A 27,038-nucleotide genomic window follows, 5' to 3' on the forward strand; every position below is an offset into this window, starting at 1 on the left:
TCAAATGACTACAATGTACATACTAAAGAATTTCATTTGTTGAGACATTTCTGCTCATTAATCCTGATAAAAACTATTAAATATTCTCTGTAGCTCAGACAAAGCAGCTAACTACTGGTATAAATCTTCATAAGCCTCTAAAAGAACTTAAAGGACATAATAAACCCTATTTGTAAGACATACACATGACTTGAGGTTGGCTTAGTTTGGATGTCCAATTAAAATTATTGCTAACTGCGCAGTGGCTGTGCCCTCAGGGACTTATTCTGGGACTCCAACTCAATGGCCCTGCTATTTTCTTCTGCTGTAAAAGTATACCCTTTAAACATAAAATCAGACTCACTTGCTTAAAAAAGCACTAAACTATATATTTTAATTTGCCATCTGCAAGAAGCTAAACTTCATTATTACAAATGTACAAACAAAACTAGAGAACTAACAACATTCACTATAAAGAAAAAGTGTTGCCCTCAGAGAATATGAACATAAATGTACAGTTGTTAATTCTTGATCATCCATTTCTTAGATTATCTGTTTTATGAGTATTCCAAAAGGATTTTGAAATTGCAGGTGGGCTTTCTGCAACCTATTTGCTGAGCTATATAATTCCTCCAATTTGTTTATGGGCTTTAGAAATACCAATTAAATATTAATCAAATGAAAGGAAATATTAGGAAGTGAATAAATGTACTAACGGTATCTATATTTATCCAAATATGTGAAGACATACATAAAGGAACAAGTTAAACATGCTTCAAAGTTTTGTATTACCTACAGTTTGGGATTATCCACCATATTGATCTCTATTCCATTATCACATGTAATTGAAAAAAGATCACACATGTCATTTCTCACATTCACTGAACTGTCTACCTCTCCTTTCCAGCTTTTTACTGTTATTTTTGTTCTTTGCAAATAATGAAAATTAACATTCCACCGTTCCAAACTAATCCACTGTATTTGGTGGAGACCACTTAATTATATCAGTTCATATCAGTGGATCATTCTCCACTGGTCTGTAGCAATACTTAGATTGATCTGTTAACTCCTCATGAATTACTGGAGTAGCTCAGCCCTAGAAGATTAACCCATCCCTTATTTTCTTAAGAAAATTGAGACCATCCAGTGTGACCCTTCCTAAAATTTTGTTTCTTTTGATCTCAAAAATCTCATCTTCCTCTCTGTTTTAGGTTTTTTTCCAGAAGAAAACAAAACAAAATACATTCCTAGTTTGGGGCCAATTAGAGATAAATAAGCTTGGAAAAAATAGGTAGAGCTAAACCCTCTTCTACCACAGTGGGCAATCAATGCAAAATGTCTAAACTTTAAGAATTAATCACCAAAAGAATTATCTAAAAGAGTTTAAAGTGATTATTTCTCTGGAAGGAGAAATGGGGATGTGGCAGGTGATGTTTCTGTGTAAAATATTTGACTCTTTAAACTATGCTATAACTTTAAAATAAAAATATTCCTTCTGTTTAGGAAAAATTAATTTCCCTAGTTGGTCTGTTCTTCTTATATTTAAGGAAAGAGTCTAGAGAGAAAATTGACAAGAAACTCTTTTTTCACTCTAACCCATTGGTTAGGGTAGCTGAGATGGGAGGGAGGGGGCATCAGAACCACCAGAGGAATTTTTCATACAACACATACCGGCCCTCTTCTCCATGGATTTTGGGAGTCTGAGGGGGATACTAGAATCTGGGGATGGAGGATGAATGTGTTTAGTTTGAAAAATTTCCCCAAATGATTCTGATAGATTCTCTGAGTTAAGAACTTTTTCCCCATGCTGAGGATGATTTTCATAGAAAGTTCATGGGTTTGTCTCTTCAGCTCATGGGAAAGGGATGGCCCTATTCTAAGTAGACATTTTTGTTTCTTTCACTCTCTTCCTCAAAAAAATTCAAAATTCTGATTGTCTTATAAAAAACAATGTAACAATGTTTCTTCATTTTATTATACATTGATCCCATTAAATAACATATCTTAAACTTTTACTTTCAGAGGCTATAAAAAGTTCCTAGTAAATGCTCAATTCAAAAACAACTTTGTGGTAAATATTATCACTTATTATTAACTCTCTTTCACTCAGGGTGACTATGTTAGTACACATATAAAAGTACATATAAAATATAAGAGGCCAAATGTCCCTACATAACTCACCTTTCTACCTCTCCATTCCAGTTCCTGTCAGAGACAAACCATGGGCTCTTTAAAGCCCCCACTGTGGTTAACTCTTCCAGGCAAAGTGAAGAAATTCAGAATTGGTTCCATTGTAATGAGTGTTAGAGCTCATTTGCTGATGTGAACTAAGCTCATGCTTGAAGAAGAATCACTTACACCGGATGAAAATCATCGGATTGGTTGCCCTTTCAAAAAGAAGTATAAACCTGAGGGAAAGAACAGAATGGTAGTCACGCAGAAGACAAGAATCTACAGCGTGTTAGAAGGTATGGGTCAGAATGAGGCCAGGATGCCGACCCCTGACACCCTGCTCTGTATTCTTCCATGGGCAACATTCCCACAACCTCGCCTAGTAGAGTTCCTGGAGTAAGTACTATACAAAAGGTTCAACGTTTTGACCAGCCAACAGGAGCCACCTTGAGGAGTGATGACTAGAAACCACTTGAGGCTCCAGAGAAATGACATCTGATCTTTCTCCTTTTTGTGGTAGGGAGAAGAGAGCAGCAAACTAACAATACCTTCAGAGGGAAGAATTGAACCTAGGTAACTTTGTAGGATACAGTTAGTAGAGTGAGTGAATTTACTGGCCTAACCACTTAAAAAGTCACATTAGTCGCCAAGAGTTACCAGACTTTTTATCATTTCTTCTGAAAGATTAGGCTGCTTCCTTTTATAATATCTGAAACTTACATTGGAAATAAGCTTTTATTTCATTACTTGAACCATGACCTATGGTTTGATAGGTCCCCATTTTTCAAACACTATTTCTACCATCAGCTCACACTTCAGTGTTTATGTATAAAGGATGTAGTTGGGGCTTAAAATGGTTTTAACTATAAGGTACCCACAGGAAAAGGAAAAATTAGACTCACAATTAATACTGTTTTTGAACACATGAACACAGACAATTCCTAATAGTGTGAACTTTTGACAAGATTTTGAAATTCCTTATTTTTTTTTAAGTTTAGTGGCAGCCTAATGGCATTAGTGTCAAGAAATAAATACAGAATAAACACAATACAATGTTCTTTTTTGTTGTTTTAGTCTATGTACAGAATACCAAAATTTTCTAAATTAGTGGTTTCCAAATAGGTGCATATTGTACTTTTTTCCTGTAAAGTGCTTTCTTTCTTTTTTCTTTTTCATGAGGAAGATTAGCCCTGAACTAACATCCATTACTAATCCTCCTCTTTTTGCTGAGGAAGATCAGCCCTGGGCTAACATCCATGCCCATCTTCCTCTACTTTATATGGGATGCCGCCACAGCATGGCTTGACAAGCGGTGCGTCTGTCTGCTCCTGGATCCGAACCTGCGAACCTTGGGCCACCAAAGCGGAGCGTACACACTTAATCGCTAAGCCACCGGGCCGACCCCAAAAGTGCTTTCTTGACAAACTAATCTCAGTAATCAGTACATCGATATTTAACACTGAGCTATTACAATTAAATATCTGGGTATATTTCCTATATATTTTAATAATTCCTTTCAATTAGAGAGGAACATTTATTCTGCTTTCAAAACTTCAATTATTTTCCAGATAAGCATCATTCTAGACTTTTGTATTCTGTCCTCTCCTCTCCCCATAGTAAGAGGGAATGTGATGTGGTGGATTTTGGAGGCCAAATCTTGTTCTCACTACTTACCAGCTATATGACCTTAGGCAGATTACGCAGCCTTTCTGTATCTTCTTATATTTTAAAATGAAGGTAGTAACATCTGCCTTAGAGAATTTGCTGGGCCACATATGTACAGTATCTTTTGCCAGGCATTCCCTTATTGGGCCACTTGGTTTGGGGTAGTGAATGGGTTACACTATGTTAGGCATTCATCACAATATGAAAACACTGTACTTCAATATATATTCATTGTGTGTCTACCATGTCCATAGACACGTACAGCATATTCAAAAGCAATATATCCTTGTCTGATGTAAAAATTCCAAAAAAAGACAAGTGGGGCGATAAACAATGTATAATGTTGGGTGTCAACATGCTTCACTTTGTTTACTTTGTGTCTTTGTAGAAACTCTCAGAGCCCTGTTAGCCGGTGACATTATTTGGCCTTAGATAAAAAACTGTGAGTAGAAAATCTACAGAAAGGAGGAGATTATCGTATGCATACAAAGAATGGGATGTTTGCAAAGCTAACTTTACTTAGGGAATTAACATAGGTCTATGCCTGTTCTTGGCATCAGGAACAGGAAGTGGGAGACTTTCTTTACACCTCCTAGAGGAAAGCTTTATTCTGATCCTTCCACATGTGAACCTGAGGATTCTGGAGGATGATAACCATCTGCAGAAATCTCACCTCAGACACAAGGGTGAAAAAATGCATTCAGGTGAACCACAGCAAAACCGCGGATGCTTTTAATCACTGACATGGCACCATCACCTAAGGCAGGCCACTAGGTGCTGGTACATTTCAAACTCAAGCTAGTACCATTATATCCCTCAGTTTTTGCACCAGCCTAGGCATTAGGTACAATATTCATACATTCAACCAATTTATGTGTGTCTACTATTGTGAAATTTACACAGATCATAATTGAAAACCAAACAATCCATGGAAGATACTATGATAGAACTTTCTAGTTACAAACCTCAAAACAAATACTGGAATTAAAGTAAAGTTTTTATTTCCTTTACTTTCTATCTCTGTACTGGATTTAACAAATCTTTTCTGTTCCTCTCCAGATTAGGAAATGGAGTTAGAGCATATTGATTTTAAAGGTAAGGAAGAGCGATGAGCTACCCACTGCCCTGCCTCACCATGAAATTTATAACCCTATACTTTCTACTATGACACTGAAAATCTTATACTACCCTAATTCTCTATCCTAAAGAGCACTTTTGAAATTATGCACAATAGAATATGAGTGTCTCTCAAAAGGTAATATATGTTAGTAAAAAGTTGATTCTGCAATCAAGTAAATTTAGGAAACATTGGAAATAAGGTTAAAGAAGCTATTTTAAGGCAGGATCTCAATGAGTCTTCCATATGCAAATGACCACTGTGAATCTCTAGGAGATGATTATAGTACAGCCTTTCCAAATCCATTGGACATATCTTGACAAACCATCTCTCACCAGCTTAAAGAATGTCTTGGGAACTGCTGCTCCAGACCAGTAGTTTTCAAAGGGTGGTCCCTGGGCCTCGAGGAGCAGCATCACCTGGGAACTTGTTAAAAATGCAAATCCTGAGGTTTCTCCCCAAACCTACTGAATTAGCAGCTCTGAAGGTTTGGCCCAGCCATCTGTATAAAGAAGTTCTCCAGGTGATTCTGATACACACTCAAGGTTGAGAACCACTGATCTAGCTAGACCATTCTCAGCAAAAATGAAAACAGTGTCTACAATTACCTTAGAAAAGAAAGCATTTTCAAATTAAAATGGGTCTATAATAATACTTAGTTTTTAAAAATATATATTTAATTCTTTCCTTACCTAAATGTATTTTGATTTAGAACAATATCTACTGCCTTACAAATTATACAAAATGTTTTTATTCACTCTCTCATTATTTTACTGTTTGCCCTTAGCAAGGCAAAAATCCTGATGCTTATTAAAGAAAATTAGTATCTGGTTTTGTTGTATATGAATGAAAATGAAAACATCACTTAGAATTACATGATCCAGATTTTCCATATGACTTTGATAGACATAAATAAAAGCAGAAGTAAAAACTAGTATATCAATATGTCTTTTAAAAATATTTGTCTATGAAGTAACTAAAGTAGTCAAAATCACAGACATAATGTAGAAAGGAGGAAAAACTACTGTTTAATGGGCACAGAGTTTAAGTTTTGCAAGATGAAAAAGTTCTAGAGGTCTATTGCACAATAACATGGATATACCTAACTACTTGAACTGTACACTAAAAGATGTTTTAAGAGTTTTAAAAAAAAGTTTAACATTAAATGTAAATTTAATGTTACGTGATTGTACCCACAATTAAAAATAAAACAAAAATTTTTAAAAGTATATGTCTCTACTCAGCTCATACAGTGAAAGTGAGTCATGGCGGAACTTCCTATCTGTTGGAACAACTTTATTACAATACCAGTATGCTCTACCCAGAAACTACAGTATTGAAGGAAAAGATATTTAATTCCTTGGAACATAATATAAACTTATTTTCAAAATAAAGAGTGTGATTAAAAAGTGAAGAGCACAGCATCGAGGGGCTAAAATCTAGTTTTATGTTATGAAAGCAAACATGAAAACCCTTAATATGAATAAAAGAAACATTCCCTGGTCTAAATTTATTCCACAAGCTTCTATTGAGTTCTAGGAACTGAGCTTGCCAATCACTGGGGAAACCAAGATAAAAGAGATATGATTCCTGCCCTTAGGAAGCTTATAGTACATTGGAAAGATACTTACAAAAATATCGAAAAAAAAAAACACACAGTTGAACAATTACTCTTAAAATAATAAAGGTGAAAGTCAAAAAACTGAATGTTAAAAAAAAATTTTAACCATAGTCTTTGTCAATATATGCTTCCACAGTGTAGTTAAAACTCGCTTTTTAGGCTCTAGGAATTTCTGAACATTCAAGTTCGAGTTCAGACCAGGATTTGAGGAATTGGATTATAATAAAGACACCTTGGTGTAGTCTGAACAGACAAGATTTCTGAGAAGTGAAAGCATTTATTATAAGCTTTTAATGCCTCCAATATAATCTCACATTTCTCTATCAGCATTCATCATTTCTATTTGTATAGTACCTGACAGTTTATAAAGCACTTTCCTTGACATTATTTCACTTGATCCTTACAACTCTTCATTAGGTTGGCAGATATTATCTTCATCATTCTGTAGATGAGATGCTGAGATAGAGGGAGAGGAAGTGACTTGCTAACCGTCACCAGGCTATTACTTGCCAAACCAGCACTGAAAACCAGGCTTTCTTCTCACTACGCTAGTTTATTTGTGAATTCCTTTACTCACAGGAAAATTATGGGCAACCTTTGCAAAGTGTCATAATTAAACTAATAATTAACAAAAAATTATGTACTTAGAGGTTGGTATAGGGTTACAGGGATATTACACAGAGAGACTTTTGAGGAAAAATTCCCCTTCCTGGGTTCTGTTCTCTCCAGTTACAGAACATGCAATGACTCCACTTCCAGTTTGGAAGCATTTTGGAAGCATAGATTATAAGTTTTATTGCATTAAAAAATGTTGAAATGGGGCTGGCCCCATGGCCTAGTGGTTAAGTTCGGTATACTCCGCTTCAGCGGCCCAGGTTCGATTCCTGGGCATGGACTTACATCACCTCACAGCCATGCTGTGGCGGTGACCCACATACAAAATAAAGGAAGATTAGCACAGATGTTAGCTCAGGGCTAATCTTCCTCAAGTAAAAAGAGGAAGACTGGCAACAGATGTTAGCTCATGGCAAATCTTCCTCAGCAAAAAAAAAAAAAAAAAAGAAAAGCTTTAAATGGAGGATGTTATTTGTATGAGGCAGAATATAGGGGAGATACAATAGAAATTCTTCTCTACAAGCCACCTAAGAGGCTATCAGGAAAAAAGGTATGTTGGAAAGAAACAAGAACCACTTGTCCAAGAAGCTCCAGAGTGGACAGTGAGCTGTTGATTATGACAGAATCTCTGCCCAGAGAGTGAGAATTTCACCAAGCCTCTGGCCCCAAATCCCAGGTACTCCCAATAGAAGGACGAAAGCTGGCAGCAAGCCATCTCATGATGGCTCCATGGACAATCTCCAGCCCCGAGCTCCAGGATCTGCCCAGTCTCACCCTATATATGCTCCTCTTCAGAGAAGCCTTGACATCTAGGCGTTTCTGTGGCCAGTGTATACTTCTTCCACCCACTCTAGCGCATTCTCATCCTTGGACCTCCTCCACAATCATCCCTCAACATAGGCACATGCACACACACACAAACACACCACACACACCACGCAAACACACACACGCAAATTCTCTGAGTTTCAGGTCTCAAAGTGAGAATATCAGTGAACTTGCTCATGAAAAAGCCAAAGCTTCAGCCATTTTTAAAATTGTCTGCTCCTGAATAACCTCAGGGCAAAAAGGTCTCCTACATCAAAGCTAAAAAGGACCCTAGTTAGTTTGACTTTTGCACCACCCAAAATGAGAAAGCTCATGAATGAGAGGTTCAGTCTGGGGGCAGGAAGGACCTCGAGGACATACTTTCTCATCTTCCCTCAGGTGGGGCTCCAGAACCATCCTTGGTTCTTGCTTGGCTAAAGGTACATGATTTCACCTTGGTCATTATAAATAAATTGAAGTACTTAAAAATTTTCCTAGCTGTTATGGGCTATATGTATCTCCTCACCCCAAAGCTCATATGTGGAAGCCCTAATCCCTAGTACGTCAGAATGTGACTCTATTTGGAGATAGGGCCTTTAGAGAGGTGATTAAGTGAAGATGAGGCCGGTAGGATGGGCACCCCTAATCCAATAGGACTGGGTCCCTATAAGAAGAGGAAATTTGGACACACAGAGAGACAAGAGGAATAGGTGCACAGAAAAAGACCACGTGAAGACACAGCGAGAAGGTGGCCGTATGAAAGCCAAAGAGAGGCCTTAGAAGAAACCAAACCTGCCCGCACCTTGACCTTGGACATCTAACCTCCAGAAGAGTGAGAAAAGACATTTCTGTTGCTTATGCCACCCAGTCTGCAGTACTGTGTTAAGGCAGCCCTAACAAAGCAGTACACAAACTGAATCCTGTGCTCCCTCTTGTATCATGTTTGAGGTCTGCTGATTTCCCCCTTTGCTATCGAGTCAAACATAATTTTCTAAAGAATGAAGTTCTCTTCTCATTTTTAAACCTCATAAAATTGTATAACACTTAAAACAAAAAGATCCTTTCGTACATGCTGCAAATGTGCATGTACTAGGATCAATGACAGAAGAAACCATTTTATGTACGCAATTAAGATCTTAAATGAACCATTTTTAGAAAAATAACCATTAAGAACTTTAAAACAGTCTTTCTCCCAACGAGATGAAAGGAGTTTCAACGTATTACAGCATCTGTTTGCAACATGTCAGAGTTGGCAGACAGGTTAGTCTATAACCAGAAGAGTCGTTCAGTTTGAAAGCAGGACGTGTAATATTCCTCAATATTTTGCCTGATTAAGTGCTTAAATTCAGAAGGCTTGAATAAACAATCAAAATTTGTGAATATGTGATCTTGTGATTACATTTCCCCAGTGTCTAACCCCAAATCCTTACTAATTCCCTATACAACATTTGTCCCTTAGTCTTTTATAAACTAATTTGTGATACAATATTACTATGTTAAAGTACTTTGAAAATACAGGAAACTGTTATATCAAAATTAGAATTAGTTGCATTACCAATATTCATTTCCATTAACATTGATTCAGAAAATTTCAAAAACAGTGGGTATATTTTTTTGAATTTATTAAAGAGACATTTATAGTATAAACCCAGAGGTCACTTGTAAAGAAAAAAAAAGTGTGAATATATTAAGTTAAAATATCTGAGGTCAAGTTCTATTTGTAATAGAGTTTTCAAATGAAAACAGTTTCCTTCTGGGGATCTGCATATACTATTTTGTTTCAGGCTCCTAGCAAAATGCCTAGTACATAGTAAGCACTCTATATACACAGTCATTCATTACTTAACAACAGGAATATGTTCTGAGAAACGTGTCATTAGACAATTTTATCGTTGTGCCAGCATCATACGGTGTACTTCCACAAATCCAGATGATGTAGCCTACTACACACGTAGGCTATATGGTACTAATCTTACGGGACCGCCATCATATGTTCTGTCATTGACCGAAATGTCATTATATGGCACATGATTGTATAGTTAGTAGATAAATGAATGAATATATTGATACTATAAATATTTTAGAATAAAATCTCTATGTGGCAAAGAATCATGTCCTCCTTTAGAATCCATTCATTATAGTATAGAATTCAATATTTTGATATCAAATGTATTATTTTTGTATTGATATTAAAAGGACACTTAAGGGAGCAGGACATTATTTATATCATTTCCAGAATGAATCTACTACATTCCCCCTAACAGTGACACTTTACACATTTGTTTATGTGCCACTGCTCACCAAAATGAATACCTTAGGGACTGATAGAGTTCATGTTTAGTAGATAATGATTAAAACAATGAATGAATATCTAGGTGAATAATTTTTACAACTACTTCTTAAAGTTTTAAATTTCTTACACAGAAGTTGTATGAAGACAGCTTCACTCATTTCCCTTGAAAAAAAAGAAAATCAGTCTGTTGATCTTAAAGGGAATATTGGGAAAGAGAAATCCAAAATACCAAAGTACACAAAATTTCTGTGACAAAGTAAAATTTTGACATGTAAAATACTTCTTTAACTTTTAGGCAAATGAATTCTATCAGCTTAGCAGCAAAGGATTGAGTCTGTTGTTAAATCTGAAATATTACTAATGGATTATGCGTTCAACTTTTTTTAAAATTACTCTCTTAAAGAGTAATTTTGTTTACCTAGATATGATTCAGACAACATTTTTGTAAAAATAATTTGGAAAATTCATTCCTAGATTTCAGAGAGAACTAAAAGGTTTTTCCCAGCCTTCAGGAGATAATTTGCCTTTCTAGGGTACAGTTTATTCACATTTCTTTACAAGTTGTATTTCAGGTCATAGCTTTGCTGAGATATGGGTTAAGCATTTTGCCTTTTCCTTAAGAATTGCCTATCTTTCCTTTGTCCTAAGTTTTTAATGAGAATAAAGCTTACCTCCTGTCATTTTATGGATAATCAGGCAACAGGTTTTCCAATTTTTAATACAAAGAAGCATAATTCTGTTTCTGCAGCTGGTTAACACAAATGTTCTGAACTGCCGATATCTAGCATGGAAATAAAGTGGGAAAAGTCAATGGGTATGCACAGGCATCGAAGATCTGGCTTCTGTGGTCCAATGTCTGTTCAGAGATTCTCAGCTGTTGCCAGTGATAAAATAGATGAATATTTATAACCTCATTTACTGAATCATTCACAGACATTATATCCAAATAAGACTAGAATAAATTGTTGGAGCTCTACTCTGATACCTTACATGAATTATTTAAGAATCTTCACAACCTGGATTACTGTATTTCAACAATCTGTGTTTTTCAAAACTCACAAACACTATGACTCCATTCTAATCACATCATTGAAACATTTTCTACGATATATATACATAGACAATGAATTGCCTCATTCTTCAATTTCCTCTCAAATTTCACTGATCAAAATAATTTACATTATTGTTCTGTAAATTATTTCTCAAATGAAGTGACTATTGTTGGAATTTTTAAAAGGCAATTTCGAAGGTAATATAAATTCATATATCATGGTTAAATTTCTACCCAGTTTTAATTTTATCTTATTCATTTGGTAAACATATCATTTAAAGACAACTTACATGTTCTCAAAGCTGAGTCATTAAAATTACAACTTAGCTATAATTATTACATCACTCAAAGTAGTCACATTTCCAAATTTGAAAAAAGATGCCCCAGAGGGGCCTAGTTTATATTATCCAATTTAACTCATCTGAAGAGTTAATATCAAGCACAAAACTATAGCTTATTTTTTTCTTTAATATCAGTAAAAAGAATTTTAACTCTATCTTGATATTCAATAAATGACTATAATCCCATCGGCACAAAATAAATTTGATTTCAGAATTTATAAAACTTAAGAAGGAATGGCTTATTATTTATTAGTCATGTTTAGTCCAAGTAACTAAAAGAGTTAATTACTAGTCTTCAGTGGTAGTCAGTAAGTCCTGGTTCTTCATTCTGAAAAGCAATATTACTAAATTTTAACAGTCTGTTAAGGAAAATTGGTTCCTTGTCTACCAGTATTACTAGCTCCCATTTTAACAGTAAGATATCACTGAGAATACTCAACAGGCTGAGATATTCCATTCATATTTCTTTCCAAAGGATATGATATTTTATGTAAAATTAACCTCTATATCTAACATATAAGATTCACAGATTCACTCAAGCTCAAGAAAAAAATGACTAAAGTAAACATTTAAATCACTCCTTTGATCTTCCTCAAAAATTCTAACCATGGTTATATTGCTTACTTATGTTGATCTATTTGCAGTCATATGTTTTACTTTCAGATCTCTGTGTAAGAGTTTATGTATACTCTGAAGCTATATTTGACATACATCAAGCCTCCATTTTACCAACCACTTTAGGAATTTTCTAGATTGTAATTTTTATAGCAAAGATTTCTGAATACTTTTACCATAAGCTCTAACTGTTTCAGAAAAAGGAAAATATTATTCAGTGTTTTCCAGACAATACCTTCACTGTCTCAGGAGAGGGAGGGGTAGGACAGGGAGACAGATTTGACCATTAAATCAATTTTAAGTAACTTCATTGAGTTAAAAATTGAGTGAAACAGAAGATAATGTAGGGAGATGCAAGGTCTACAGTTGAGTACAACTTTCTTCCCCAAGCACTCAAGTTTCCTGAGGAAACACTTCTGTTCAAATAACATTCCCGGCCTCTCTTGCCCCCTTAGGCATGTCTACCCACGAAGGAGGAATTATTATCAGAACTAGTGAATGACGGAGAAGGAATCTGGCTTGCAATACAGACTCTCGTTTTTCTCTTGCTTTCTGTTCTGCTTTTTGCCCAGGGGAAAAGTGACAGAGGCCTCTGGTTGTCCAGATGTGCCATTAACCACGGGTGCAAGTCTATTAAATTCTGCTGGGAATTGGCAGCAAGCCCTTTCGACCTAAGATCTAAATGCAGACCTACCATCAGCTTTAATCTCCATTTGTCACTTTAATCTCCAGTTATCGGTCATCTCTATACTGTTTTTCATTTGGTCTCAAACTATGGAAGCAAAGGAAAAAGACTGTTAGTGTTGACTCTCAAAGATGCAAAAATTTATATGAGACACTGTGGGGGAATGTACACTGAGGTTTTACTTCCTTTTGAGGGAAATAAACACAAAAAATTTTAAAAGATGACAAATGTGAAAATGCTATGATAGAGATACAAAATATATGTAGCTGGTAAAGGCAGAAAGGGTTTTAGATAAGGGATTGAAGATAGGCTTCAGTGAGAACTTTAAGTAGAGCTTGAAAATATTTTGGACTTGAAAAGCAACTTACAGAGGAGAGGAAGAAAAAACACTCCAGTGTATAGAAATAAAATGATTTTTAATGCTTTGTTAAGTGGGGTAAAAACCACTTTGCTTTACAATGCATTCTCTCTAATCCCCAGATATGATATAAATTTTATCTAAATATCTATAAAGATATACATATAATATTGTGTCTGTGCGTGTGTGTGTATACTCATATGTGTAAACTCATGGAGAGGAACATTAAATGAGAAGAAGAGGCATGAGATCGTAGGTGGCTGTGGGGACTTAACATTTACTCATATCTCTGCTGTCAGAATATGTACACCACATAACTCTATACAGTGGGCTTGTGTGTACTACTTATTTAATTGGAAAAAAAGAGAAATAGAGAGAAAGACAGAAAAGAAGGAAGAAACAGAAGGGAGACTCACAATGAGAAATACATGACAATAGAATTACACAGGCCTTCATTTACTTCTTTATTTAGAAGGTACTCTAGGACTAACATGTCAATGGGACATTTTTAGGACAATCAATATTCATTACGTTGATAAATACAAAAGTAGACATCAATACTCAAATTTTCTACTGATAGAATGAGAAATAGATGTCATGTAAATACTCCTTTCTAAAATTATAGGTTTTATGTCTCTGTTTTAATAAATCAAAATTTAATTTTATTGTCTTTTCACTGATAGAACCCTGACTAAGTCAATACTGTATTAGATTATTTCCAAATTTGTGACATGTCTCCAATTATTTATCAAGTACACAATCACTCAGAAAATAATACTGCTAACAAAAAATGCCTTCTCTCTGGGGTAAAATATGTCATTTAAAACCCATCTTCAGCCCACTACTTCTCTCCTTCAATAATGAAAAATGAACTTATTTTATATGTTTTGTAAATATAATAATCATCATCCTATTTGTTTCAACTAAGGTTGACTATGACAGCTGTTACAACTGCTCCCCAAAAAGACATTAGAAAGGGGAAGAAAAAGAAGCAAAGAAGCTCTGACCTTGACAAAGAGCTCAAGGCAGGCTTCCCGAGGACATGAGGCTTGAGCTGAAACCTGAAGGATGCACAGGAGGTCATTTGTTGAAGGAGGGTCTGGGCAGAGAAGAGAGCAGGTGGGTCCTGGAGGGCGCCTGATTTCTGGTCAGTGTGTTGAGAGTAGAGAGCACTACACAATGAGGGTCTTTTTGACCACGGTAAGCAATTGTGTCTTCTTTCTAGAAGTAGTGGAAAACATCGCAGTGCTTGCACAAGAGAAGTGGCATTTTAAGAAGACCTCTCTGGCTTCAATTAGCCAATGTTACCAAACAACTTCATATTCATGTGTTTCCAAATAGGACTGACTTGGCTAAAGCAAATTGACTGACACGAAAATAGCCAAAATGCTGAGATGGGGGGCATTCCACTGCTCTCTTGCTCTCATTCATTTAGAGTAGGTCTTTATGTAGCCAGAAATGCTGCACCCACCCACCTCATTCCCACCGCCCCTCCTTGTAGGCAGGAACCCTGCTTGCCTCTTCACAGCTGTATCCCCAGGCACCTAAAGTAGCGTCTCGCATACTGTAGGTTTTCTCACTGACTGAAGACCTTAATATTCAGATTTTAATACTCTAAATGGAGGTTATCCAAGACTTGTCTCTACACCTCTACTTTGCAGATCATCCATATGCACTTGGCAGAGTTTTTGACACAGATACAAACCTGCAAATATATGGGCAGAACCAGTCTGTGTCAAATAGCATTGGAGAGTCTACCTTCTATGAACTGCATTCCTACTATCCAAGGGATTCTCAATGTATATTTGACAATGCATGAATGTATTGTTCAAATAATCCTCTCAAGATGCTTTTTCCCTACAGAAAGGCACATAACCCACTTTAAAACACCTTTTATGATGCATAAAATGCTAAAAATGAGCCCTGAGAAAAGTATGCAAATATAGATCATATATTTTTAGGTCAAAATGGATACAATCTAAATTAAGGGGCTAGTTACTAAGGTTACAAAGAATGAGTGAATAAAGCAAAACAGTATTTCAGTCAGTCTTATCAACAAGTACAAAAAATATGCTCAACAACATATATCTCTACAGGAGAGCCACGCCCACGCATTCTTCCCCAAGAGCTATATGTCTGCTAACCTAAGTACATTGTTTCTTTTTTTCTTTTTCATCTGTTACATAAAAACTGTATCCATAAGCATATACAATAACCCTTGTCCTCACAAACTGATGAGAATTTACGTATATAATCTAATAAACTGCTAATTTGACCAGGTGACATTTGGCTTTAAATAGATAACAGTGGACAATGTTTTAATGATAGGTGGCTTTTTCCAAATTCCAAAGACCACACAAAATGTTTCAGTCCTAATATTCTGAAAGTAAGCATGAAAAAATTTATAGTGATTTAAAATCATATTGCATATTCATGTAGTTCTTTACAATTTGCAAAGTGTTTTCATTTATATTAGATCATTTAGAAATAAAATATCAAAGGCAGGTGTATAGGAATTGGAGTTTTAGCCTGAAAAACAAAAGAGTAGCTGTAACCTCACATGAAACTGCAAATATCTAAAGAGATTTTTCAAAACAATCATCAGAAGAAAATGATGGAAGAGGAAAACTGGCATGAATTACTTCATGAAGAATTGAAGTCTACAGTAAAAAATGCTCCTATTAAAAACTATAAATGAGTGATCTAAAGAGATCAAGGTGGAACCTGCAATGCCTTTAATGACCTGACCTCTTGTGTTCTTGGAAGAGCCCTTATTCGTCCAATTTCAAATTTCCATTTAAGAGAAAACCACATTCCTAAAAATTTTTATTCTTAAAACTGGAATGAAATAGATTACAACAAATTTGAATTCATCAGGACCCTAAGAAATAAGTCTTCTTCCCATTTCCAAAGATCTAACATGTGAATCTCCACATTTGAATACTGCATATCCCTATTAAAAGAAACTAGCACAGCTGGCTCTCATTATTAGTAAACTATCATTACTCTTGCTTAATTTGGATTTTACAAGTTATTTTCTTTATAGATCAGTAAGTCATAAACTAAAATAGGTGTCATAGCCTGTTTATAATCTCTTTCATATCCAGAAAACCTCTCAGTTCATTTTTATGCAGGATTTCTAAGTCATCATTTCTTTGTGCCTCTTGAGTAATACATGACAGCATACAGAATAATAAATCACATTTTAGTACTTGTAGAATGGCAAAAGCCACAAGGCTATATACAACTGTCTATTACTTCTGCCTTCTATAAATGATATTTACCAGCAAAGCCCTCACTCTGACATTTAATCTCCTTAAATTCTGATCAAGTTATTAACATTACTTATATTTGAAATAAGTCATTCTTCCCTATTTCAATATTGAGGGAAAAAATTAACAATCTCTATATGTTACTCATTTTCAAGCCCTAAAGCCTTCAGTTTCTATATTCACACTCAAAGCACTTAAAATCCAGGCTATGCTGGACCAGGGCAATTCAAATGCTAGCTCATATGAATCCTAATAGCATTTAATTCCCATTCTTCCTTCTTATAAATGAGGACACTGCATCATAGGAACTTTAACCATCCTTCTAACTTTAAAGTGTGTGTTTCTTTAATTCTATAGCAGTGCTTTTGCCAATTTTCCTGATTCCTATGATCAAATATTAGGTGACCTATTGTTTGTTAGGGTGATGAACCAACACTGTGAATCTTGGTAAATCATATTGTTAGTATGTCTATAATGTATTTTTTGCAAAAGATTCTTTTGGTATGAAAATATTCAAAAAAACCCAGAAATTATACACATATTAAAAGGAAAATATAATGGTACATATGTACAGTATTTGTACTTATGATAATGAAGCATTACTAAGTCTTCGATGAGAAAAGTACAACAGAACTAATTTCTACTTTTTCCTGCTTATTGGAAATTAGACATTGTAAACAAATGGCCTTTTTAATAGTTCTGATTGATTATACATACACATGTACAGTGGTGGACTGGTAAGTGTTTACCAACTTTCCAGGAAATAAAGCCCTGATTTTTAGTGTTTGCTAATTGCTGTGGTATAAATACTCCCATTGTTGGTGGTTTCAAGCTACTAATGTGAAGTCAAACTCCTCACAAAACACCTGAAAATTTAACTATTGGCTCTTATGGTCCAGTATGAGCTGGTTCTAGCACACCACTGTGTGTATTTTTTGAAAGAGACGATATATACACATACACATACCCATACATATGCAAATATGTTGCTATATATTAGACACACAAAAAGCAGCATAATATGGCTCTTAACCAATCAATTTCTTCAAGGTTTATGGCAGTTCTTTCTAAAGGTCAGAATTTCACTCTACATACATCTCATCTTTCTAACCACATATCTTATTATCATTGCCTCTCAGGTCCCTTATAGAGTAATATTAACGGTTTTTAAACACATCAGCATTTAAGCATATAATTAGCTATGGCCATATGGTTGGTGTTTAACATGAAACAAGCAAGATTTAAAAACCCAGACAGCAGACCTCTAAGAAATTTCATAATCTGATCTTCTTATGATCCCTCATAAAGTTCTTATATGAATGTATGCTGGTAAACGAATACTGGGCTCACTTGGATGGAGACTCATACACTATTTCAAATACCGACATAAAGCATTTAGTTTTCAGTGTACCATTACCCTCACATATTTAACAGGTCTATTTTTACTTACACAACTTTTTTCTGCAATGGTGCATAATCCTAAGGAGAAAAGTTGCCTGAAGGGAATCCCAAAAACTCCATCCATCCATTTACTCCATCTGAAGTTGAACAGCCCATACTCTTGAAACACGGGCCCCAGTTACAGAAGAGCAATGAGCTAGCATCACGCAGGACCAGGAATAGCAAAGCACGACTCTATCCATATGTACTGTCATGTGAATAGCACCCACTGAGATTGTGTAACATGGCGACTCTGGGTGCTCTCTGCTGCTGCTTTTGTGACAGTAAACGGGCACAACTTACATAGAAAGAAATGTGGCAATGTCAATCAAAATGTTCAACGCCTATGACTTTTTCTCCAGCAATTCCACTTCCAGGAATTTCTTTTAGAGATAAAATCCCATTTATGTGAAAGGCTGTACATGTAAGGACATTCACTATAATAGGTCACTGGTTAAATGAGGTATGGTAAATCTGTACAGTGAAATAAAATGCAACCTTTGGCCAGGGTGGGGGGGGTAGGTGGCAGGGCGAGGGAAGGAGGCAAGTCCTTATGCACGGAAATAAAACAAGTTTCAAGATAAGTTATTAAGTAAAAAAAAAATTATCTGCATAAAAATGTATACAGAAAACACCAATGCGTAAAGATACAGGCACCCCTATGTTCACTGCAGCATTATTCACAATAGCCAAGACTTGGAAGCAACCTAAGTGCCCATCAGGGGACGAATGGATAAAGATGATGTGGTACATATACACAATGGAATACTACTCAGCCATAAGAAACAATGAAATCCAGCCATTTGTGACAACATGGATGGACATTGAGGGTATTATGCAAAGTGAAATAAGTCAGAGGGAGAAGGTCAAATACTGTATGATTTTTCCCTCATTAAGTAGTAGATAATAACAACAACAAGCAAACACAAAGAGACAGAGATTGGATTGGTGGTTACCAGAGGGGAAGGGGGGAAGGAGGATGGTGAAAGGGATAATTCGGCACATGTGTGTGGTGCTGGGTTGTAATTAGTATTTGGGTGGTGAACATGATGTAAGCTATGCAGAAATAGAAGTACAATGATGTACACCTGAAATTTATACAATGTTATAAACCAATGTTACTGCAATAAACAAAAAAATTTTTAAAAATGTATACAGTATGTTACCATTTGAGTAAATATATATAATATTTATAAATATTTGTGTATACATAAAACATCAATGGAAAGATCATAAATACCTATAAGAATGGTTGCCTCTGAAGAGGCCAATTCTTTTGTAACATTTAAATATTTTTGCAGTACCAACACATAAATTTTTAGAAATTAAAACATCTAGAAGGTTTTTAATTTAGAAATTAAAAACATCTAGAAGGCTTTGTCATGATATGTCAATTATTCAAGGTTTAAAGGACTTTAAGCCCTCATCACAGTTCTTTTCACAAGAAGATTTAAATATAACCCAGCATGAAAGCATCTACATTTCCAACCATTTTTTAAATTGCTCTCTCCCACTCATTCTTCTGTGGAACCCTTCCTCCTTTCCTCCGCTGAGGTGACATTTGAAGCCAGTATCCCCAAAGTCACAGTCACTACAACTTTCTGTAATCTGGACCTGAGAAAGGTAAAGGTTATTTTTGGCTTGAAGAAAGTTCTAAAAGTCAAGAAAAAATTGCAAGGAGTCATACTATATTGTAACATACAATATGTTATAGTCCTATAGTCAGTACTTAGGTATCCTGATTCCAACATCAGCACTCTCATTAATGACTGCACATTAAAAGAAACAAAATATACATAAGTATGTATATGGAGTGAGTGTGTGTGTGTAGAGAGAGAGAAAGAAAAGATAAATGTGAAGGATGTCAGAAATATCAAAGTTACTTCATGTTTATTAATCTTCTTTTTCCTTTCAATACTTGCCTATCCTGAATATTTTTCACTAAACTCCAGGTTGATACCTGAAAAGTGAACAGTTAGTCAGTTAAATCCATCAGTTAAGAAGCTTATCTGTTTGTCCAACCCTGGGCAAAGTACATGTGAAACAAATAAAACTGCAGAAACCTAGCCCTGGAGGAGATTAAAATCTTCAAACAGCAACTGCATTTCTCTGAGAATCTTGGAGTGGTGGATTTACGCTCAATTTCCCTGGGAATAGGAGAGCTCTTTTTTTGTTTGTTTGTTTTTGCAAAGAAATGACAAAATTTATCTACAAGTGGCATTTATATACTGGATTCTTCTTATACCTTAGAATGTTTAAAAAAGCAATATTCATACTGCATCTAAACAGAGCTGGTTCAAATCAATACCCCAGGAAAATTACTAGTACAAACAGCTGAACTCGCCAAACCATAGCGGATGCTATTACCACTCTTAGAAATTAATTGCTAAGAAACCTAAGTCTTAGAAAATAGGAAGCCTGGGAAAACCTAAAAGATATGCAATTCTCTGAATTTGGAATATTTGCTTTGAAAATCTCAATGTTTTCTTCCATAAAGGACCCTTCTGCAACCGCTCTTGCTTCCCGCTTCCTCTTCCTGCTGCCTGAGCCATGCTCCTCCAGCTCCCTTCTCCCTAACTGCCCACACCTCATGAGGATGGCTTTGCAGGAGGAACAAGCTGGTCAACATCTACACAGAGATTGTTTTCTAGGAATCAAATGAACGCTCAGATCATTGTCATCCCATAGTACATTCAATACATGTGTATTGAAGGCCTTATACATGCCAGGCACTAAGGGCTAGCCAAGGAGCTTGAATTCCATGTGGAGAGAAAAAAAGCTTTCGGCCTTGTTTTCAGCAAGAAATATTAACTTGCACAGATCAGTATTAAGATAAACAAAATCTGGTGTAACGATTGCTTTTGTGTTCAAACTCTTCCTAGAATTCTCTTCTTGCATTAACTATTGCATTCTGAAAAGACAGGTTTGCTAACACATCTGAGGCACGTGCGTGTGTCAGTGTAAGTCTGCCCACCGCAAGCGCAGAGTGGGCCAGGCAGAGCCTCCTGTAGGAGCAGTGAAGTGGCCGCATCCTGGCTGCCCACCAACTCCAAAAATAAGGCTCTCTTGTGCCCTGTTTTTAAATACCTTCATTTTAAAATCAGATTTTGATTTTTTTTCTCAGAAACAGCAAAATCCCTGTTGAGCTACCAAAACATATTTTACAACTTAGATTGGTGTGTTCTGCCTGCTTTTTTTGCAGCTGTTACTTTTAAGAGAGAATGTTTTGCTTTACAAATGAGAATGGAGGCTTTTATGTAAAGGAGAATTTTTTCTGCTTGTCATCTGGGCATCCTCTATATTTTTTTATAATTTCAGAACTTGCTTAAAACATCTTCATATGCAATCTATGCAACAGCATAAGAGTTTACATGCTCACAGTTTCAAACATGATAAAAAAAAAACATAGAAACTAAAAAATAAACCGAGTCAGATCACAGAGGGCACAAAAAAGCCAACTTGTTGTCACCTTTTCTCCAGCTGGAACCACTTATTGTACCATCTATGTAAAAAACTAAAAGGAATTCACAGCACAAATTATTCTTTTTAGCAACCTATGGCAAAAAAAATTGCCACACCATTAGTGTCATCTTTGATTATCAAAATATTTATATGTCTATTTACATATATCATACTTTAATAGAGTAGTTTTTTTTTTTTAATAATTTTATTTATTTTTTTTCCCCCCAAAGCCCTAGTAGATAGTTGTATGTCACAGCTGCACTTCCTTCTAGTTGCTGTATGTGGGACGCGGCCTCAGCATGGCCAGAGAAGCAGTGCGTAGGTGCGCGCCCGGGATCCGAACCGGGGCTGCCAGCATCGGAGCACACGCACTTAACCGCTAAGCCATGGGGCCGGCAAATAGAGTAGCTTTGATGTCTATGAATTTTTTAAATATACAGCACAATCATATGCTAATATCTCTAAAGGAATGTTTGTGTGTGAAATGGTAAAATTACCATCACTTAAAACTACATATTTAGAAGGGATTATCATGTGATAAATGTGGTTATTTTCCTAATATTTCTCTTAGAAATTTTATTAAACTATGGGAGCTAAAATAATTTGGGGTTAAATATCATCCTTGGGTAGTTCTATACAATTTCCCAAGGACAGATGAGTGTCCTATTCGCTTGAACAAAGATCAATTGACGCATCTTTCCAAAACCAGAGATGCCCATTTCTTGGGGAGTTCATAGGGCATGAACTTCTATTTAACGGAGGAATTTAACCTTCCATATTTACTATATAACTAGGGTTCATACATTTATAGGAAAGAACAATTAACACTATACAAGAAATAAGTTATTCTAGAGCAGAACAGAGGCACTTGATACTCCCTGATTCTGAGCCCTCACTTCCTCTTGCCCCCACCCATAGGTTACTTTCACCTGCCCTCCAACCTTTACCTGCTTTCCTCTATGCTCCCAGTGCCTTCATCACTCCACTCCCCACATCATATTGAAATTAATCATCTATATGTCTGTCTTCACTATTCTATGCGGACCTCAAGGGCAGAGAAACTGTGGGTGCTGTTCTTTAACCAAGTAATTAAGAACAAGTTTTTACTGACCTGAACTAACAAAATAAGTAAGAAAGCCTAAGTAGGTAACAGCTTAAAATGGAATTCACAAAATTACAAGTGATGCCTATAAACATTCCAGTGGCACAATTTATTATTCAAAGCCTCCATTGTAATAGATCATTCCAAAGGTGGTGCAATTTGATTGCTTTATCCCTAGGCCTGACTTTACAAACTAACTTTCCTCTCTATCAATTTCTTTATCTCCCAGGAAATGTCACTGCAATTTAAAGTACTCTTTACATTTAACTTCTATAATCTTTTCAGGTATTTGAAAATTGCTGTCAGTGATAGCTGAAATATGCCACGTTTTGAAAAAACATTTTGATAGACATATACCTATATATAGTAGGTACTTCACAGGGAGAAACGTTATGCTTTAAAATAAAATGAAAGTGACAAAATGTATGTTCCACACAATAAACTCTGGTGGTCTATACTTTCACAAATTGATTTTCACTGGCTTAAGCTAATATAGCTTATCAGCTGCAACCTTGCAAAGAAAATATGAGTATCTTTATATTTTACCATTTAATCGTGATCTTAAAGTTGTCTGGAAGGCCTGGCAAAATAAAAGTTTCGGTATGTTTCCAATCAAGAAATAGTCAATTATTTATTGAGTACCTACTATGCTCAAGTACTGTGCTCTAAGGAGTACAAATATGTAGTATTAAAGTGCCCTCAGCTATCATACAGGCAAATTTGGAAAACAAAAATTAAGTGACTCATTTTAAGTGACACAAGACAATAGAACAGTCATGAGAAGGCAGAATTTGATTAAATACCAAATGAGGAGACAAACACTACACAAGCTTGGCAAAGGGAAAAATAGGGACTAGGGGCCCTAGGACAAATTCATGAGGGGGAATTTGAGCTAAATTTGATTTTACTCCATGGAGAAAAGTGGGGAGACAGACCAAGCATTGTCATGAGTGTTAGCAAATGAAATGAGACCCAGAAGGAAAAGTGAGCTCAGTGAAAAAGTTTTCATCAGATACAAATTTCTAGAAGAAAAGTGCTTAGAAGTAAGTAAGAAAGATAGTTTGAGTTCTTGAATGTCAAACCAACACGGTTGAAATTTATTCTCAAGCCACCAGGGAACTAAGTGTACCAGTGATTGTTTAAGGCTTAAACTTTAAGCCAGTGGTCCTCAAAGAGCTTTCCAGGGAGCATCAACATCAGCATCACCTGGGCACTCCGATCTACTCCATCTCAGATCTACTAAATCAGAAACTCCCAGAGTGGGACCCAGCAGGTCACATTTGAACAAGCCTTCTGGGTGATTCTGATGCACACTCAAGTTTGAGAACCACCAGTTTAAGCAAATTAAAATCAAAGCTATGTATCAGATATATTACTCTGCTGACAGTATGCACAACAGAAACCGGTGAGAGTGGCATGAAAGAGAAGTTTCAGAGCCATTTCCAAGCAGAAGACCAAAAAGAAGAGAAAGTAAATGTTTTTCAAAAATTTGCTATTTGACATTTAATGGCATTTCAAGATCACCTTTTAACGTTCTATTAGAGCTTCACTCTTAGAAGCTTATCATAAAAGGAAACTAAAAATGACTAAGTCATAGTGTGGGGATTACAGCCTACCAGGTTTTCTCTCCTCTTTTGAATAAGAAATAGGAAGATTTCTCATCATGATTCACGTGTCAGGAGGAAATTGGGAAAAGAAGAACTAACATTTACTGGAGACTTCTCTCTGTCAGGTGTTCACATGCATTATGCCATTTAATCCTCACAAAAAAATATTATGAGCCAACCTATATTATTGCCCTTTTATATAAATAAAGAAATTGGGGTTCAAAGAGGTAAGAAAACTTTAAAATAACCAATTAGTAAGCACAAAACAAGGCATAAGTCCTTTTGCTTCTACATGATGCCATCTGCCAGGAAGCCCAAAGATTCCCACAGAAACAAAGAATTCATATTATTCCCAGTTCCTTGATGTTTGAGAGAGTCTTCGGAAGTTTTCATATTGCATGTGTAGTGGGGATAATATTTTGCAAATACTTAACTGAGTCCATTTTTCTTTTCCCCTTAATTCATTGTTCTCTTACAGGCGTCCATCTCCAAGGGCATGGGTGTCTGTCACCTGACCTCTTTAGAAGACAAAAGTCTCCAAATCCTGAATGAAGGGCTTCAGATCCAGCCAGGATGAGAAAAGGTAGTAAATCCTACCCCTGCCCCAGGGGTATGTGGGAAGACGGGAGGTGGAGGGAAGATAATGGCTTCCCAGGTCTCTCAGTTTCTCCTCTCTGAGCTTTGCATCAATACAGGGAAGTCAAAGAGAAGAGGGATTTCTGGCTCAAATTCTGTTTAGGACTCTGTGAAGAGATTGCCTGGTGGGCTAGTTGGCACCAACCTTACCATAAACTTGGAGGCACAGAGTACTCAGAGGGAGAGCTATACCTACACTTAGGGGCACAGGCCTGGCCCAGCAGTCTCTAGAGCCCTCCTGAAAAGTCTCAGAAAACAGCCCAGGTGTAAACCAGAAAGCTGCCATGATCCCACAATACCAGGTGATCAAGCCTGCAGGTGGGCCAGAGGCCAGGTGAGGGACTAGTCAGGGATTCAGGAGGCATACAGGGCCAGAAAGGCCAATGTGAGAGTGAATACTGCAGGAAAGGGGACTACTATGTCTTTCTTGAACTTGAACAAGATCAGATCAAAACCCCAGACATCAGCAGTACAGGCTGGCAGGGTCCTGGAGACAGGAGGAGCCCAAGGAAACTCACTCTTCCCTTCCTTTCCTGGGGAAGAGTCACTCTCTACCTCCATCTAAGAGACTGATTTGCTTCTCTATCATCCGTTATTTGACAAACATGTATATAGCATTCATTATATGCCAGACACTATTCTAAGAGCTTTATAAATATTAATGCATTTAATGCAGTCATGATGAGAGGTAGGGACTGTTATTATCCCCGTTTAGAGAAAAAAAAACTGACGCACAGAGAGGCTCAGAAAAAGGCTGAGTAGTAGAGCCAGGTATCAAAGCCAGTCTCTGTTCAACCACTACACCAGAGCAAGTGTCCCACATGATTAATTATCACCTAGAAGAGCTAAATGGACCGTACTAAATTTTAAGCTAGATCACACTAAAATTATTTTTCTGGTTACCCAAAACTAGATGGGTTGAGTGAGTGAAGGAGACAGGGAGGAGGAGGAAGAAAACACGAAGAGGAGGAGGGAGAGGAAATTGCACGCCTTTTCACATCAGAATCGCAATGTTTGTATATCTTCAACTTTGGGGGAAAAAATGGTGGCAGTTCACATACTTCCTAAAGGTCCTTCCAAAAGCTTGTAGAACAGGCGAGTTCCTGGAGTGACGAACGATGACTCATCTCCCTGGATGTTTTTCTCTTACCTCGTCTAGTTACCACTGGAAAGTTGAAATAGGAAACACTGCTTGGACCTAAATGAAATCAAAAGACATACTATTTCTCTAATTTTTTTAAATGGAAAAACGTCCAATTTGACAAGTGTTCTTCAGTTATGTTTAACTTTCTTCCCAAAAGTCCACAAGACTCAAACACCAACCTTAGACCAAACCTTAGTTTAAAGGTCTTGCAGTTCACCGTGCAGGGAGCACATAGCTGCCTATTCGGGAGACATTTCACACCCTGACCAACAGAAGGACAAAACTAACACTGAAAACAACAGCAAAGAAAACCAAAGGTAGACTGGACATAATTCTAAAAGTTAAATGTAAAATGCTTTCACAAAAATAATTTTTAGGATTAAAATGAATTGACTTAAAGTATAAGGTATTTTAGAGGCTTCATGGGATTCCATTAATTATTTTTTTCCCTGATGAGATATGACCAAATGGGGCCACCATTAATGGTGACATAATCTCAGTTCCTGATGGGCAGTAACATGGGACACAAGCTCGATAAGGTGGCAGATTTATGGCACTGACAATATATTTATCTGAGATTTGGTTGAGTTTTTCAAATCTAACATGCCACTGAATAGGTCCTAGAATGTGGTGTTAGTACAATGTCTGTAAAAAATGATTCTTTCAAGGAGGGGAAAAAAAAAGAACAGTGCTTTCAATGTTCAGTATCCTTTACATCTGCTGCTCAGCTGGAAACACTGTTAAAAGGCCATTAGAACCTTAAGGTAACAGACCTCGAATGCTATGAAAGCCATGGAGCAATTTGCTGTTTGTGTGAGGAGTATCATGCCCAGCCACTTCCTTTTCAAGGGCTGAAAACAGCTTCTGTCATGAGCCGTGAAAATCAATTCCACAGTAACCAGGCTGAAATGTGGCTTAAGGTGGTACACCTACGGGCTGGCGCTGCACAGCAGAGCCTCCTTCTGGGCATCCATGGCACCTTCCAGAAGTCCCAGACTGCAGCTCCCTGGCAGTGCCTGGGAGGTAATGAGCAGCCTGGGACTTCCAGAAACCTTC

At 36.5% G+C, this 27,038-nt stretch overlaps 1 protein-coding gene and 1 long non-coding RNA gene across 6 annotated transcripts in view; both read right to left on the reverse strand.

The window, feature by feature from the left end:
• Positions 1 to 10,934, reverse strand: part of LOC147916067 (uncharacterized) — a 65,150-nt gene extending 54,216 nt beyond the window's left edge. Inside the window, exon 1 of the long non-coding RNA XR_015553389.1 lies at positions 2,161 to 10,934. This is a non-coding gene — a long non-coding RNA (uncharacterized LOC147916067). The remainder of the gene's footprint in view (positions 1 to 2,160) is intronic.
• GPC6 (glypican 6) overlaps positions 1 to 27,038 on the reverse strand; it is a 1,052,395-nt gene that overhangs the window by 1,011,951 nt on the left and 13,406 nt on the right. The window contains exons 1-3 of one of the 5 annotated variants that reach the window (XM_087435930.1): positions 25,900 to 25,945; positions 12,971 to 13,048; positions 10,941 to 11,050 (exon numbers count right to left, since the gene is read on the reverse strand). The exons of 1 other annotated variant lie outside the window; for it this stretch is intronic. In XM_087435930.1, coding sequence (XP_087292056.1) covers positions 10,941 to 11,001 — 61 coding nt within the window. In that variant the 5' untranslated portion in view covers positions 11,002 to 11,050; positions 12,971 to 13,048; positions 25,900 to 25,945. Of the gene's footprint in view, positions 1 to 10,940; positions 11,436 to 12,970; positions 13,049 to 14,326; positions 14,699 to 25,899; positions 25,946 to 27,038 lie in introns of those variants that run through there. 3 more of the 5 variants (XM_087435931.1, XM_087435928.1, XM_087435929.1) reach the window with 3 other exon arrangements.

This window comes from Ceratotherium simum, chromosome 10, assembly GCF_057802395.1.
Source record: "Ceratotherium simum simum isolate JZ-2026a chromosome 10, ASM5780239v1, whole genome shotgun sequence".
NCBI lineage: Eukaryota > Metazoa > Chordata > Mammalia > Perissodactyla > Rhinocerotidae > Ceratotherium > Ceratotherium simum.